At 38.8% G+C, this 15,301-nt stretch overlaps 1 protein-coding gene across 1 annotated transcript; it reads right to left on the bottom strand.

Moving 5' to 3' along the window:
* Positions 1 to 5,434: 5,434 nt before the first annotated feature.
* Positions 5,435 to 7,253, bottom strand: LOC101531254 (olfactory receptor 8K3). Its single transcript, XM_004585529.2, has one exon. It carries the CDS (start codon positions 7,078 to 7,080, stop codon positions 6,139 to 6,141), a length of 942 nt encoding a protein of 313 aa, XP_004585586.2. The 5' UTR covers positions 7,081 to 7,253; the 3' UTR covers positions 5,435 to 6,138.
* Between the last annotated feature and the right edge of the window lie 8,048 nt (positions 7,254 to 15,301).

Raw genomic sequence — 15,301 nt, 5'->3', positions numbered from 1 at the left:
ATTTCATTTGATTCTATTTATATGAAATAAATCCATAGAGATGAAACAAAGATGGATAATATCAGGGGTAAGAGAGAGTAAGAAACAAGAAGCTATTATTCGAAGGTCACATAGGCGTGATTGTGATTTGTGACTACATAAAGGAATTAGTTGACAACATGTGGATTTAATAACTACAAGGGACATATTCCTCCAAAATAGTTAATATTTCTAATGGAGATTCGATTTCAAATTCTATTTCACATTACATAAAATGTCAACTTTTGTTTGTTTGTTTTATTACTTTGCATTACGTGACACAGTTTTATAGGTACTGGGATTCCCCCCACTCCTCCCCAAACCCTCCCCCCATGATGGATTCCTCCACCTTGCTGCATTGCCACAGTTCAAGTTCAGTTGAGAGTCTTTCATTGCAAGCATATACCAAGCATAGATGTCAACATTTTACATGTAAAAACCTGTGTCATTTTACCACTTCAAATGAAATGTAATATTTCATAATATGTGAAAAATATGCATACATTATCTAAAATAAATTGTTGCTATTGTATGGAACAAAATAGTTTGCCTTTTTAGTTAATATATATGCACAAATATATTACATGCTTAACATTTTATAACATTCATTTTCATTGTAATCATTGTATAAATATATACACTGTTTTTCTTTAAAACAGAGAAATTAAAATCGTAGTGAAATATGCCCAACAATGATCACAGATCCAGAAAGAATACTGTCGTTCATACGTTATAATGCGGGGAAACCACATTCAAGACTGAATACCCGGATATGATGTCTCCCCAACTATTTTTAAAATTTCTTTTTAAAATTTTTATCAGACTAAATGTAGTTCAGAGATGTGGTAGTCCCCATTTTTATGTATCAGTATATCTTATAAAACTGAAGTTTATAGAATCCCTCTTCATCTCACTAATCCTTGCTTTTACCATACTAAGTTATTTTCATATTGAAGGTAAACCTAAAGTTGTTATTGACTGCATTTAAAATTATGTAGTTATCAATTTTATATATATGTATGTATAATATGTACACATGTATATAGGTTCATTTATATGTAAATTATATAAGAAGCATGCTTTTATAGATATTTGAAATTAATGTTTGAGTCACTGAATGCATAATTTTTAATTCATTTTTCTACTCAGCTTGGTTTTAGAATATGTTAATTCAGATCAAATTATTTCTTGATTTTGTAGGATATATTCACATAAGCTGTTTTTTAAAATGATTTAAAATTTGTTTAAAATGATTTATGATTTGTTTGCATACTTTATATATTTCCCTTGTGTGTGTTAACTATAAATTGTTAAGTCAAAAGATCAGCCATTATATTTACTTTTCTTTGTTTTCGCCTTTTCTTCCTTTTTCCAAAAATGATGTATTTACTTTTATTTGAAAGGCAGGTTTACGTGAAGTACAGACAGAGATCTTCCATCCCTGGTTCATTCCCCAAGTGCCCACTGTGCTGGGAGCTGACAAAGTCACAAGCAGGGAGTGAAGAGCTTCCTGCAGGTCTCCGACATGGGTGCTGAGGCCAAGGTCTTGAGCCATCTTCCACTTCCTTCCCAGGCCACCAACACAGAGATCCTTAGGAAATAGAGCAGCAGGGACATATGGGATCCTGGAGCCACTTTGGGGGAGAACTAACCTTTTGAGCCACCACTTGGCAGTGGCTTGTTTGTGTTATTACATGGATTGTGTGATTATTTTAATTTTGCAAACCTTAAAAACCTTTAAGAACAAAGTGCTTATGATTTACAGTTCGGTTTAAGGTCCATTTATATAAAAATCCTGCAATCCTCCCAGTCCATATACAACCACATACAGAACTCCAGGGACAATCAGTCCTTCTTTGCATATCTTGGATGTGAACAGATTATTAGTGTTGGTGACTGTGATTATTTTGATAGTTTAAGAAAATGATCCAGATAGAGTTCCAAGTAAAAGTAGAACTTTTGTGGTAGGAATATGTAATAGGAAGAAATTCTTTGCCTATGAATTTTTAAAGGTATATTTATATTTATTTGAAAGAAATTTACAGAACAAAAAAAAATAGATATCTCCTTCATTCCCCAGTTAGCCGCAACAGCTGGAGCTGAGCTGACTGTGGCTGGGAGCCATGAGCAGGGAGTTTCTTCCAGGTCTTCCATGTAGGGTCAGGATCCTGAGGACTCCGGCCATCCTCTGCTGCTTTTCCAGGTCTCAAGCTGGGAGCTTGATCCAAAGGGAGCATCTGGGACGAATACAGGTGGTCATGTTAGATGCCAGTGCCACAGGCAGAGGCTTATCCTACTATGCCATGATGCTGCCCCCTTGCCGATGAACTTTTGAGATGCAATTTGTACATGTTAGCCTCAGTTTACAAGAGTAATCTTTAATTAAATTCTTTTTCCCAACTTTTTCAATTGTTATTGATAGCTTTCACTATCATTATTATGATTATCATTTTATGATACAGTTCCATAGGCCCTGGGATTTCCCACACCCTTCCCCAACTCCCCACTGTACCTTTAGTTTGCTCCACTGTATTCTTCATTTCTGATATATCAGCTTTCCTTTGAGTCACTGCTGTTATTTGCTGTGTAACAGATTCTTTAAATTCCTTGAATGCCTTCTTTATGTATTTCTCACTGTTGATAGGAAGCTTTATAACAAGCATTTTAAATTCTGTATCCCCCATTTTCTTGATGTCTTCCTCAGTGAATTCTGAGACTGGCAAAGGGTTTTGCTCCTTTGCAGAGGAGTCTTCAGTAATATTCATTGTGCCACTGTCTCTTTCTCTCTTGGTCTTTGTACTTCTGGTTAACAGATTCTTCTCCTTGGAGCAGGCCTTTAAACTCTGTCACCCACAGGTCAACAGTCCAGCTCCACTTATTGCAGTTGGTACATGGCTCTCCGTTCACAGTCACCCGTGCCACTCCCTCCAGTGAGTTCCAGGTCTGTGTTCCCAGTTTAGACCTCCATCACAATCTCCTCAGCCCCAACTCCTGACTTGCCACTCTCCACCTCCTGTGACACCATGCTAAGTGTGCACCACTTTCTGCACAACCCCCTCCCACCTCTGCTTGGAGCAGGTCTCAGGACCAGGGAAACACCAGGTGTCCCACACAGCCAAGTTGTTGGCACTGATCCGCCAGAACCCACCGCTCGCCAGGTCCGAGGCCCACACAGACCCACCCTGACCTGTACAATGCCAAAGTCAGAACTATCCTCCTGTGGGAGCACTTAATGCACTGAGTCCAGTGAGCTCAGTCCCAGTCCAGCACAGGCGCAGCTCACTGCTGTCCCTGCAGGCTCAAAGCCTTTCACACCGTACAAAATGGTGCCCGACCCAGTCCCAGGGGGCAGACTAGGCCATGAAATCCACCCTGCTCCCACACTGCCCGTCTGGGACTCACTGTTCCATCTCTGCTCCTGGCCAAATCAAACAGACCAGCAGGATGTGCAGTTCCCCCTCTGAGCCTAGCTCCTGAGCTCCCAGCAAACGTCTCCTCCCACCCTGTTGCTGGTAGAGCCCTGGCTGCCAGTGGAGTTCAGACAGTAGCTCGTTGAATGCCCCTGGGGCACCTGTTACCGCAACACCACACCACTGTGACTGCTGCCCTCCTGCATCCATCACAATCAGTGAATGTGCCCAAAGATACATGATCGCAAGGATGTGGCCACGGTCATCCTAGGACGCTGCTCAAAGTTAGCCACGAGCTTTCTGTCCTGGGAAAGCCGAGAGTCAGAACGCCAGAGCAACAGAAGCATACCACCAAGAGAGCCCCAACTTTTAATCCTTTAAAGTCAAGCATAATGACACTTTTCAGGAAGAATATGACTCTTGTAATATTTCTTCAGGTGAAAATTGAGATGATTACATGCTCTATACAGGTTTTATCATTAACTAGTTATTACCTAATTAACTAATTATTAGTTTAGCTAAAGCTTTTGTCACTAATATATATTGAAGCTTTAAAATGGCATGTTGTGTCTGTTGAGATGCCTTTTGCCCATTTTGTGAATGAAATGAATTGAATCTGATTTTTAAAGCTAACATAAAACCCTGCTTTTATCCCTACATGTTATATTACTGGTTTTAGGCACAGCTAGTTTATGGAGCTCAGGCATCATCTGATGTGATGTGGCGCCAGCACTCCATATGGGTATTAGTTTGTGTCCTGGCTGCTCCACTTGCAATCCAGCTCCCGTATGGACTGGGAAAGCAGCAGAGAATGGCCTGAGTGCTTGGGACCCACACCCACATGGGAGATCTGGAAGAAGCTCCTGGCTCCAGTTTTTGGGTCAATCCAGCTCTGTACATTACAATCATTTTGAGAGTGACAAAAGAGATGGAGGATCTCTCTCTCCCTCCCCAACCTACCTCCCGTAACACTGACTGCCAAGTCAAATAAATACACATTAGAATTTAAAAAAAAACCTGTTAGATTGGAATTTCTGTATATTCTATGGCTTTATAGTTCTTTACAGTTCTTTTTATCACAGTAGTACTCCTAGTACAGTTGGAAAATATACCTCATGTTTAGGATTCTGAAAAAGTAACGTAGAAAATTGCTCCTTTATCCCTGAAAGCTTTGTTGTACTAAATTCTATTGACTCATATTCTCTAGCAAACATTTTGATTCAATAACATTTCTTGATTCTTAAAAGTTTTCTATGCTATGGAAAAATACAACATGCGTGACACAATGGTGGAGTAGAGATGGACTTTTAGAATGGACACAGTAGTTTTCACATTGTAAGTCTCAGCTCAATTCTTGTCCTGTTACTGTTTTGTTGTTTGAGGGATTATGGAAACACATCTGTTCATTTTAGAAGTGGAGTATGTGGTTACATGTACTCATTTTTTGTCTTTTAAAATTTGTGTCTTAGAAGTGTTTGCATTTATGTTACAAAAGTAGTAACTTTTTACTGCAGATAAACTGGAAGATAACCAAGATAATTAGAAAGTATGTAATCTTAAACATTTCATTAAGTTAGTGCAATCAGAAATCAATGCTAGCATTTTATCTTATCTCTGTTCAAAATTTACTTTCTAGGAATTTAAAAAATGCTTTAAAATACATGTACACACAAATACCCATATTTTATTCTTCAATTGAAATGATTTATTTCTAGTCCATTGTCAATAAGCTTTACTAAGAAAGCAAACAAATGTTTCTATGAAGTAACTGAAATCCCATGAGTATTAAAGAATGGAAACAATGAGGTAAATTTGGAGGGAAACAGAAGGGGTTATGAGGAGAGTGCATCCTCACTAGAAATGTGCAAGGGTTGAAATAGCTCTGCTATCTCCACTTCCTCCTAGTAAAAATACCAGAGAGATGTAGTTAAAGAACTTAACTAGAAGATAGTATACTGATCATTGAACCAAATAGGAAGACAGTTAGGCATGAGAAAGTGGGGCAACACACCTGCCTCTTTATAGTGTCTGCATCTTGTGCAAGGATCCATGACATCAGTAGAACACAACTTGAAATAAAAATATTCATTCTTCCTTAAGGAGTAATTATCCATTGGGCAACAATTGGCTGCAGAGAATCAAGATTAGATATGAAAAATTTACAAGGCCTTTGAAAGTCTCACATCAGACATTAAGAATTTTATCTTAAATGACCTATCCACAAATGGTCTGATGTAGATTTAATTAATTACATGCTTCACTAAAACTGTGGACTGCTAACTTGTCAAAAACTTGTGTTCACAGTGTGGACCATGGAAAAGGCCTCGCAGGTCCTTACACATGGAACAGAGGCTTTGCCAAATTCATCTGCTCAATTCTTTACAACATCACACCACCCTGAACTTATTATCTACATTTTGTAATTTTTTTTCTCATTCATTTACAGCATGTCTAGTCTCCTTGTCAACTCTTACAGTTGATGGTCCCCAGATACAGGTTACTGTACCATAAAACTTCATCAATTGTTGTGTTTATACAAGTAAGAAAAAAGATATCCTTGTGTTCAGTAATGTATTTGCAATTAATAGAATTTTGAGTAGTATTTAGAAGGCAAGTATTTATATTTATTTGTCAGTATGTGCACTAGAGTGTAGAATAGAGTCAGTTTAAACCCAGAGATAACTTCTAAGGTTCATGTTCATTGTGAACTTCAGTAAAGAGCACCACATACTTTTTTAAATGTCCTTTGTAGAGCATATTTTACATCCTTGTTCCTCAAGCTATAGATCAAGGGATTCAACATGGGAATAACCAGTGTGTAAAATATAGAAGCTACTTTATCAGTATCAAAAGAATGATTGGACTTGGGTTGCACATACATAAATATCAAAGTCCCGTAAAACACTGTGACCACAGTGAGGTGCGACCCACAGGTGGAGAAAGCCTTGTGTCTGCCCTCAGGTGATTTCATCCTGAGAATAGCAACAAGTATGAGGGAGTAAGAGACAAGAACTACCAGAAGAGATGAAACTAAATTAAAAGCCGCTAAGACTAGAATAATCATTTCAATCTCATGTGTGTTGGAGCAGAGCAACGATAACAAAGGGAGACTATCACAGTAGAAATGACTAATCACATTGTAGCCACAGAAGGTTAAAGTGAAAATCTTGGTGGTGACAAGAAGAGACACAAATGTACAATAAAGGTAGGGGATTCCTACTAACACCTGACATACCTTTTGTGACATGATGACAGTGTAGAGCAGTGGCTTACAGATGGCCACGTAACGGTCATAGGACATGGCTGACAGAATGAACAGCTCACTGATAATAAACACAAGGAAGAAGGAGAGCTGTATAGCACAAAAATGATAGGAGATTGTGTTTTGCTCCACAACAAAGTTCACTAACATTTTGGGTCCCACAACTGTGGAATAACCAAGATCTGTAATAGCCAGATGTCTGAGAAAAAAGTACATGGGTGTTTGCAGCCTGTCATCCGTCGTGGTGAGGAGGATCATGCCCAGATTGCCCCCTGCTGAGATGAGGTAGATGAGGAGGAACAATGCGAACAGTGGAGCCTGGAGCTCAGGGCGAGCTGTGATCCCCAGCAGAATGAACTCTTTCACCACCGTGAAATTGCGTTTTTCCATCCTAGTTGATCAGAAAAACTCTTCTGGTTAAAGACATCAATGTAGCCAGTAGCTTCCAAATGTGTTCATCTAACATACTCATCATGCAAAATCAGTGAAAATGAGACACATCTAAACTTTGCAATTATGAGTGAGTGAAAATAAACCCATCGCCACATATAAAACATGAGTAAATAGACAGTGAAAGAGATAGATGGGTAGTTTTTAACTGAGCTCATTTTAAAAAATGTTACCATCTAAAGATATTCTGGCTTTTATAACTAATATTTGGATTGATATGTTGTCTAATAATTAAATACCAATTATGCTGATGTATATTTCAATATATACAAGATAAAGTCCAGTATAATGTTTAGTCAGAAATATCTATAGTGCCACCATCTAGAAGTTCAGAAAGAAAGAATAGCTAATCTAGATAAAAATGCATATATATACATACATAGAAGCAAATATAAATGCAACATTCATGAAATTTGAGTAAATTGGGAACACTATGCAAATAAGTGGTGTTTAAGATTTATAGAAATGATCCATGTAAAAATATTGCACCTGGAATTCAAAACTTCCCAATATATTTCAGTTTTCCAGAGCTTTTTTTATGTTCCTTTGAATATTAGGCCACAGTGAAAAAATTTTCTTTTTATTATTATTTCTAATATTATTAAAGCTTTTGGAATTCAATAAGTGGGCAGCTATACTGATTAGGTTTTGTACCTGTGGTTTATATGTTTTTTAAAAAGATTATATTTTATTTTTATTGAAAAGTCAGATAAACAGAGAGGAGAGACAGAGAGGAAAATCTTACATCCAATGGTTCAAATGGCCTCAACAGCCAGAGCTGAGTCAATTCAAAGCCAGGAGCCAGGAGCTTTTTCTGGGTCTCCCACACGGGTGCAAGACTTTTGGCTGTCCTCAACTGCTTTGCCAGGCCACTGGCAGAGAGCTGGATGGGAAGTGGGGCCACAGGGACAGAACAAGCACCCATATGGGATCCTGGCACATGCAAGGTGAAGACCAGCTGATAGGCTACCGCACCAAGCCCTGTTTATATAATCTTAATGACAAAGTAAATTTAGGAATTATATATAGTACAATTTCATTATATATGTGAGTTACATGTAAAAATTTTACTAGGTTTTCCAAAAATGCATATTATCCCTGGCCTCAGTGTATATCCCAGGAAATCCATATATTTAAAGGTAAACAGTCAAACAGCTGTGATAGAAATTGGACAAAAGAACAAATATCTATAAAATATCACACTGGGTATTGATGACATACGTGGAAACAACTCAGGAGATACATGTACCAGATTTCTGTTTTGTTTTGGTTTTTTAGGATTTATTTATTTTTATTGAAAATGCAGATTTTCCAGAGAGAAGGAGGAACAGAAAGAAAGATTTTCCATCCACTGGTTCATTCCACAAGTGGCCAAAGTGGCCGGAACTGAGCCAAACACAAAGCCAGGAGACAGGAGCTTCTTCTGGGTCTCCCAGGCACGTGCAGCATCCCAAAGCTTTGGGCCATCCTTGACTGCTTTCCCAGGCCACAAGCAGGGAGCTGGATGGGAAGTGGAGCTGCTGGAACATGAACCTGCCCACTTAGAAGGCAAGGATTTAGCCACTGAGCCATTGTGCCAGGCTCTCTGCTCTATTTTGTGTTATGGTGTATGCAATTTACATTAGGAAAATCATCTTATTTTTACAAAGCAAAAATGAACATGAAGCATTTAGGGGAAGGATAATTGATGATTAAACAATACCCTATGTCCATTCTACCTGAAATAGATTCAAAGATTTTATATAGAATATTTTGTCTTTTTTTTAATAGTGACAATAACTTACTTGAAAGGCATTTTTTTTACACTTAAAAATGCACATTCTTTTCATATGAGTTTAACTTCTTTCCCAGTCTGTGAGCGGAAAAAATGCATTTTATCACATTTCGTACCCCAAGACTAAAATTGAACAAAGTGCTATTGTACTGTATTTTGTGTTCACAGATATTTTAATATTTTAACATATTCAGCTGAGACACTCATCTTAGTCAATTTTTCATTATAATTGAGATATATTTGCCTCATGTAACAAATATATTTATTCAAGACTAATAAAAACCTCTGTCTTAATGGAGAATATTATATTTTAGAAATATTTAAAGCTTTTATAATGAATATTATAAATTTTATTCTATAAAGTTATTCTCAAACCAGAGTGCTTTAGAAACTAGATAAGAGGGGCCTGGCACCATGGCCTAGCGGCTAAAGTCCTTGCCTTGAACGCGCCGGAATCCCATGTGGGCGCTGGTTCTAATCCCGGCAGCTCCACTTCCCATCCAGCTCCCTGCTTGTGGCCTGGAAAAACAGTCCAGGACGGCCCAAAGCTTTGGGACCCTGCACCCGTGTGGGAGACCTGGAGGAGGTTCCTGGTTCCCAGCTTTGCATTGGCGCACACTGGCCCGTTGCAGCTCACTTGGGGAGTGAAACATCGGTTGGAAGATCTTCCTCTCTGTCTCTCCTCCTCTCTGTATATCTGGCTTTCCAATAATAATAAATCTTAAAAAAAAAAAAAAGAAACTAGATAAGAAGCACTAAAGATGATCCTTGAATGGGAGTTAAAATCCCATTAGGGGTTAAAATCAAAACTTCAAATAATCTTTGGATAGTTTCAAATTCCCTGCTCATGAATGACACTTTATTATTGTTATAACCCAACAGCCATATTCCTGGTCATCTATGGTATTGTTGTTTCTTGTTTGTTGCACTTATTTCCTGGAGCATTCAGCCTTTGACTATGATGTAAATTCAGAACATGCAAGCTCAACATTGTTTAAGTTACCAAACCTAATTAACATAGAATGCAGTGGAGATAAAAGAAGATATAGCTGAGTATATCAAATAACTCAAATACTAGGATGTTTCGCTTCATAGCACATGGCTAGCATGATAAATAAGATATTTAATCAGTGGTATAAAAAATCGTGAGCACTAATGTTTTCTTAATGATTAAGAAGAAAACAGAAAAGCTCTCTTCACAGAGAAATCTTGCTGATAAAGTCTCTGAATGAGCTATAAGCAACAAATAGAAGCACATGATTTTCCAGCATTATTTGTATAGCTGATCCATATAATTTGCATTCAACTTTGAAAATATTATGCCTAAGGTTGTAATTACCAGATGCTCTTCTTGGTTCCCATGCAAACACCTTTGTTTTATTAGCGAAGTGAAAAATATGTGGGGCCAACTTGTGGTGCAGTGGCTAATGATACCATCTACAACGGGGAGCCCGTGCTGTTGCTGGCTCCTGTCTCGGCCACTCCACTGCTAGCCTGGAGAAGGCCAAAATAATGCACATGGCTCCCGGCTTCACCTGACCCTGTTCTGCCCATTGAGGTTATCTGGAGGCTGAGCAAGATCTTGGATGACTTCCCTGTGTCTCGCTCTCTGATTCTGATTTTCAAAATAAATTTTTAAGAAGTTAAAAAAGAAATATGAAAAAAAAATCTAATTAGAGAATACAATAAGAAACAGTGAAATCCTGTTTGTTTTGTTTTGGCTTGCCATAATAAAAGGCTGAAAAATAAAGTCCTCTTGTAGGGATTAATTTTCATAAAAAGTAACGAAGTGTTTACTTTGACCAGGGTGTATTAAATTTTGTAAGCATGCACAATGCGTGTGTTTAAAAGATCCTCACAGATGTTTAACCTCTTATGTTCATATATATATATATATATATATATATATATATATATATATGAAGAAGTACTATGAAGCATAAAAGGAGAGAAGCCCTTAGGTTAGAACTTAGAAAGAAAGCATACAAACACAATTGGAAAGAATCACATTTTACTACATCTCTGCTATCCAAGACAATTTTTTGAAAATGTCTCTGAAATATTGTAGCTACTGGTGACATGATGGCATCACATGAAACATCCATCCGTTACCTGTAATGCAATCTCTTTCTTGACGCTCCCAGGTGTTCCTCAGCAGGGCACTTGTTGAGGTCAATTTATGACCTTTTTTTAGTTTCTGGGACTCTCCCTAAGGAAATGCCAGTCATTTTGTTGATTATCACTAAAACATTTGAAAGTTTAATGAACTACCAAGAGGCTACCCACTAATTGTCAATAACAATGGATATTCAGTTGTGATTTTGTTTGTTTGCTTGGCTCTTCTGCTCTCCAGCAATCTCACTTCGAGGTATTTAGTCAAACACTTTGATACTATAATTTCAGTGATGTACTACTGTTCTCATATGTGTCTAACATGTGTGGAAATAGGGAAACCACCTGATTATCCACTGGTTGATGAATGATGAGAAGTAAAATGTGGTAAATTCAAGGGGTCTTAAAAATGTTTACAGACAATGTATATTATAAAAATTACTCATGCATTCCGCAGTCCAAATTTTTTCAAAGTAAAATACAGACATTCTAAGGTTTTTTTCTCCACAATCTTGCTCCTTTTTTCATGGTTTATAATTTAATTTGAAGTAAACAAAGGAAAACAAGAGAGAACAAGGGAGACCGTCCACCTGCTGGGTCACTCTCCAGCTGCCTGGCATAGCTAAGGCTGGCTTAGGCCAAAGCTTTTCCAGGCCTCTCGCGTGGATGGCAAGGACAAAATAATCAGACCCCATTTCATTGCTTTTCCTCATTATGCCAGCAGAAAGCATGACTGGAGAAAGCATGACCAGGACACAAGCCAGCACTGCAGGTGGTGACTACCTGTTTCGCCATAGTGCTGAGCCCTAACGCTAACTTCCACAAATTGAATGCTATCCTGCCTTAACATAATACATATGCAAGAAGAGATATAATGGATGAACCTAGAGAACATTTTCTAAGTGAAATCAGTCAGTTGCAGAAGAACGAATACTTCATGATTCCCCTCACACAAGGCATCTAAATCGCTCCAACTTACGGGCCTGGAGAGTAGAGTGGTGGTTGTGTAGTATCAGGGGTTTGGGAGTGAGGAGGAGTTACTGATAAACAAGCATGAAGTCAATTCTGTAAATCAAGTTCCAGAGATCAGCTGGGAAGCACTGTGCTTAATGTTGCCAGTGCTTTTTTTTTTCTTTTTTTAAGATTTACTTATTTCTTTTTTATTGGAAAAGCAGATGAGATTAATGCAGAGAAGGCGACAGAAAAGTTTTCCATCTACTAGTTTACTGTCCAAATGGCTATAACACCCAGAGCTGAACTGATCAGAAGCCAGGACCCAGAAACTTCTTCTGGGTCTACCACATGAGTGTGGGATCCCAAGGCTTTAGGTCGTCCTCTACTGCTTTCCCAGGCCACAAGCAGGGACCTAGATGGGAGAGTGGAGCATCTGGAATAGTAGCTGGTGCCAGTTTGGGATCCCGGTGCTTGCAGGGTGAGGATTTATCCATTGAGCTAAAGCACTGGGCCTATCCAGTTTGGAAATGTCCCGTGTCTATCTTGTGATAAACACGATTGAAGGGATCAGCACTGTAGGGCAGCAGGTTTAGCTGTGGCACGTGTTGTCAACATCCAATTTCAAAGTGCCTGTTTGAGTTCTGGCTATCTGTTTTAAGTCCAGCTCCCTGTTTTGCATTTGGGAAATCAGCAGAAGATGGGCAAGTTGTTGGGGTTCTGTTACCCAAGTGGAAGACACTGAGGAGTTTCTGTTTCTTTGCTATGGCCGGGCCCAGCCCAGGATCATGCTGTCACTCAGGGAGTGAGCCAGTGGGTGGAAGAGCTCATACCCTTTCTGTTTCTCTTTGATACTGCCTTACAAGTAAATACATCAGCAAATATTAACATGTTTTTAAAAAAATGAACAAGCATTACACAAGTATGACTCTCATAAATATTTTGCAAACTCAGAGCAGCCAAGCCAAAATTGTAATCTTTAAAGTAGTCCTTTTATTTGAAAAAGCCAAAATAGAGAAACATTGAGATAGATAGAAAATGATCTGCCAGGACAGATATAAGCGAAGCATCACAACTAATTGTTTATTGGCAATTTGTAGTGGAGAAAATATTATAGGCAGAGGGAACTGCACAAAGTATGCATGGAAATAAAACAGTGTATATGAGAGATGTGTGGTTACAGCACAGACTGGAAGGCCTGCACCTTCATATTGGAGTGCCAGCATCTGGGTTCCAGATACGCTCCTCAGTTCACTTCCTGCTGGTACAGAATACGGGGGCGGGGGGAGAAAGCAACGACTCAAATATGTGGACGCTGCTACCAGTGAGAAAGACTAGGCTACCGTGCTGGGCCCGTCCATCTTTAAGTATGTGTCAATTGTATGTTTTATATCATTTCACATTTGTGTTTTACAAATTCTTATTGGAGGATAAATGTTATCCCCAAGAGATTCTCATTTTGTGAATTGTCTGTATGTACACTTTAATATCTTACGGATTTTACTATATTATTTATTAGTTTAATACGTGCGTAGTTGTACCTATTTTCTCAATTGTGTGACTTGTCCCATTAGTAAGCATGTTCTTGATTTATACAAGAATTATATATACAATATATAAGAATTATATATTGTATATATAATATAATGCAATATCTAATATAATATATCTAATATATATATATATTAAGGATTTTTTTTGGAAAGTCAGATATACAGAGAGGAAAATCAACAGAGAAGAAGATCTTTTGTTCACTAGTTCACTACCCAAGTGGCTGTTGTGGCCAGAACTGCACCAATCTGAAGCCAGGAGCCAGAAGCTTCTTCTGGGTCTCCCATGCAGGTGCAGGGTCCCAAGGCTTTGGGCCGTCCTCTACCACTTTCCCAGGCCACAAGCAGGGAGCTGGATGGGAAGCGGGGCTGCCGGGATTAGAACTGATGCCCATATGGGATCCTGGCATGTGCAAGGTGAAGACTTTAGCCACTAAGCTATTGCACTGGGCCCAGAATTGTATATATTTTAAAGCAAATATACATTTATATATATATATATATATTTCTTTATAATTTTGTTATGTTTAAAGATCTCTGCCATGTTTAATATGGGACACACATACTTACACACACATATGTGCACATACACATACATACCGACTGGGGAAAGTCCTGATTCCACATGGTTTGTATATGCACAAATAATCATTTACAAATAACTGTGACCTTGTTTTGACATATGAAGGCTATCAGAGAGGAAATTCTGTAGGAATATTCTGTAGGAAATTCTGTAGGAATGCCTTGTGTATAAATACATAGATGCTCTGTATTTTTACTGCTGAAGTGTTATTTAAAGGTGTAAATTCCATTCTAGAAAAAACATCTCTCAGTTGCCTTCTGTGTTCTAGGGGTATTGTCTTGCTGTCATTAACAATTAAAAGGAACTCTAAGGGGCAAATGTGGTGGTTGAGCAAATGCTGGAAGACAGAAAATTAAGGCTCTAGCAGTTGGGCAGTGACTCCATGAAAGGCAGTGCGCTCCCCCTCTCTGATTCTCTCTCTCTGTCTCTTTCTCTGCCTCACACACAGAAATAACATAGAAAAAATTACACTCCAGTCAACAGTGAAGGGGGAGGGACTATCACTGAAAATCATCTTTGAAAGAGGCAGTTTTTGGGGTCAGCGGCGTGGCCTAACAGCTAAAGTCCTCACCTTGAACGCACTGGGATCCCATATGGGCACCAGTTCTAATCCCGGCAGCTCCACTTCCCATCCAGCTCCCTGCTTGTGGCCTGGGAAAGCAGTTGAGGACGGCCCAAAGCCTTGGGACTCTGCATCAGTGTGGTAGACCTGGAGGAAGTTCCTGGCTCCTGGCTTCGGATTGGCATAGCATCGGCTGTTGCAGTAACTTGGGGAGTGAATCATCGGACAGAGGATCTTCCTCTCTGTCTCTCCTCCTCTCTGTATATCTGACTTTCCAATAAAAAATAAATAAATCTTTAAAAAAAGAGGCAGTTTTCTGCAATGAAAATGATGTCTGCTTGAAACACAGTTTATACCAGGACCTTCTTTCAGCGCAGCGCGGTGTGGCACGTGACAAAGCAAACAGGGCTAGTAGCTGACTACAGCACAGATCTTAAGAAATCCTAAAGATGGCCAAGAACCTATTCACCAGGAGAACCCGATCTGCCAATCTGGGCTTTGATTTTGCTGTTCTTCTTAGGTGTAATCTTCATACGTGTTAACACTTCATGTTATTTCAATGGAGACTTAAGCGAGGATTTTTGCCCACGTTCTCAAGACACAGTGGATGACGAGAGCTGTAATTTCAC

The sequence above is a fragment of the Ochotona princeps genome, chromosome 4 (assembly GCF_030435755.1).
Source record: "Ochotona princeps isolate mOchPri1 chromosome 4, mOchPri1.hap1, whole genome shotgun sequence".
Lineage (NCBI taxonomy): Eukaryota > Metazoa > Chordata > Mammalia > Lagomorpha > Ochotonidae > Ochotona > Ochotona princeps.
Note: the sequence above shows the minus strand (reverse complement) of the source record. Positions and strands in the feature narration are given on the sequence as shown.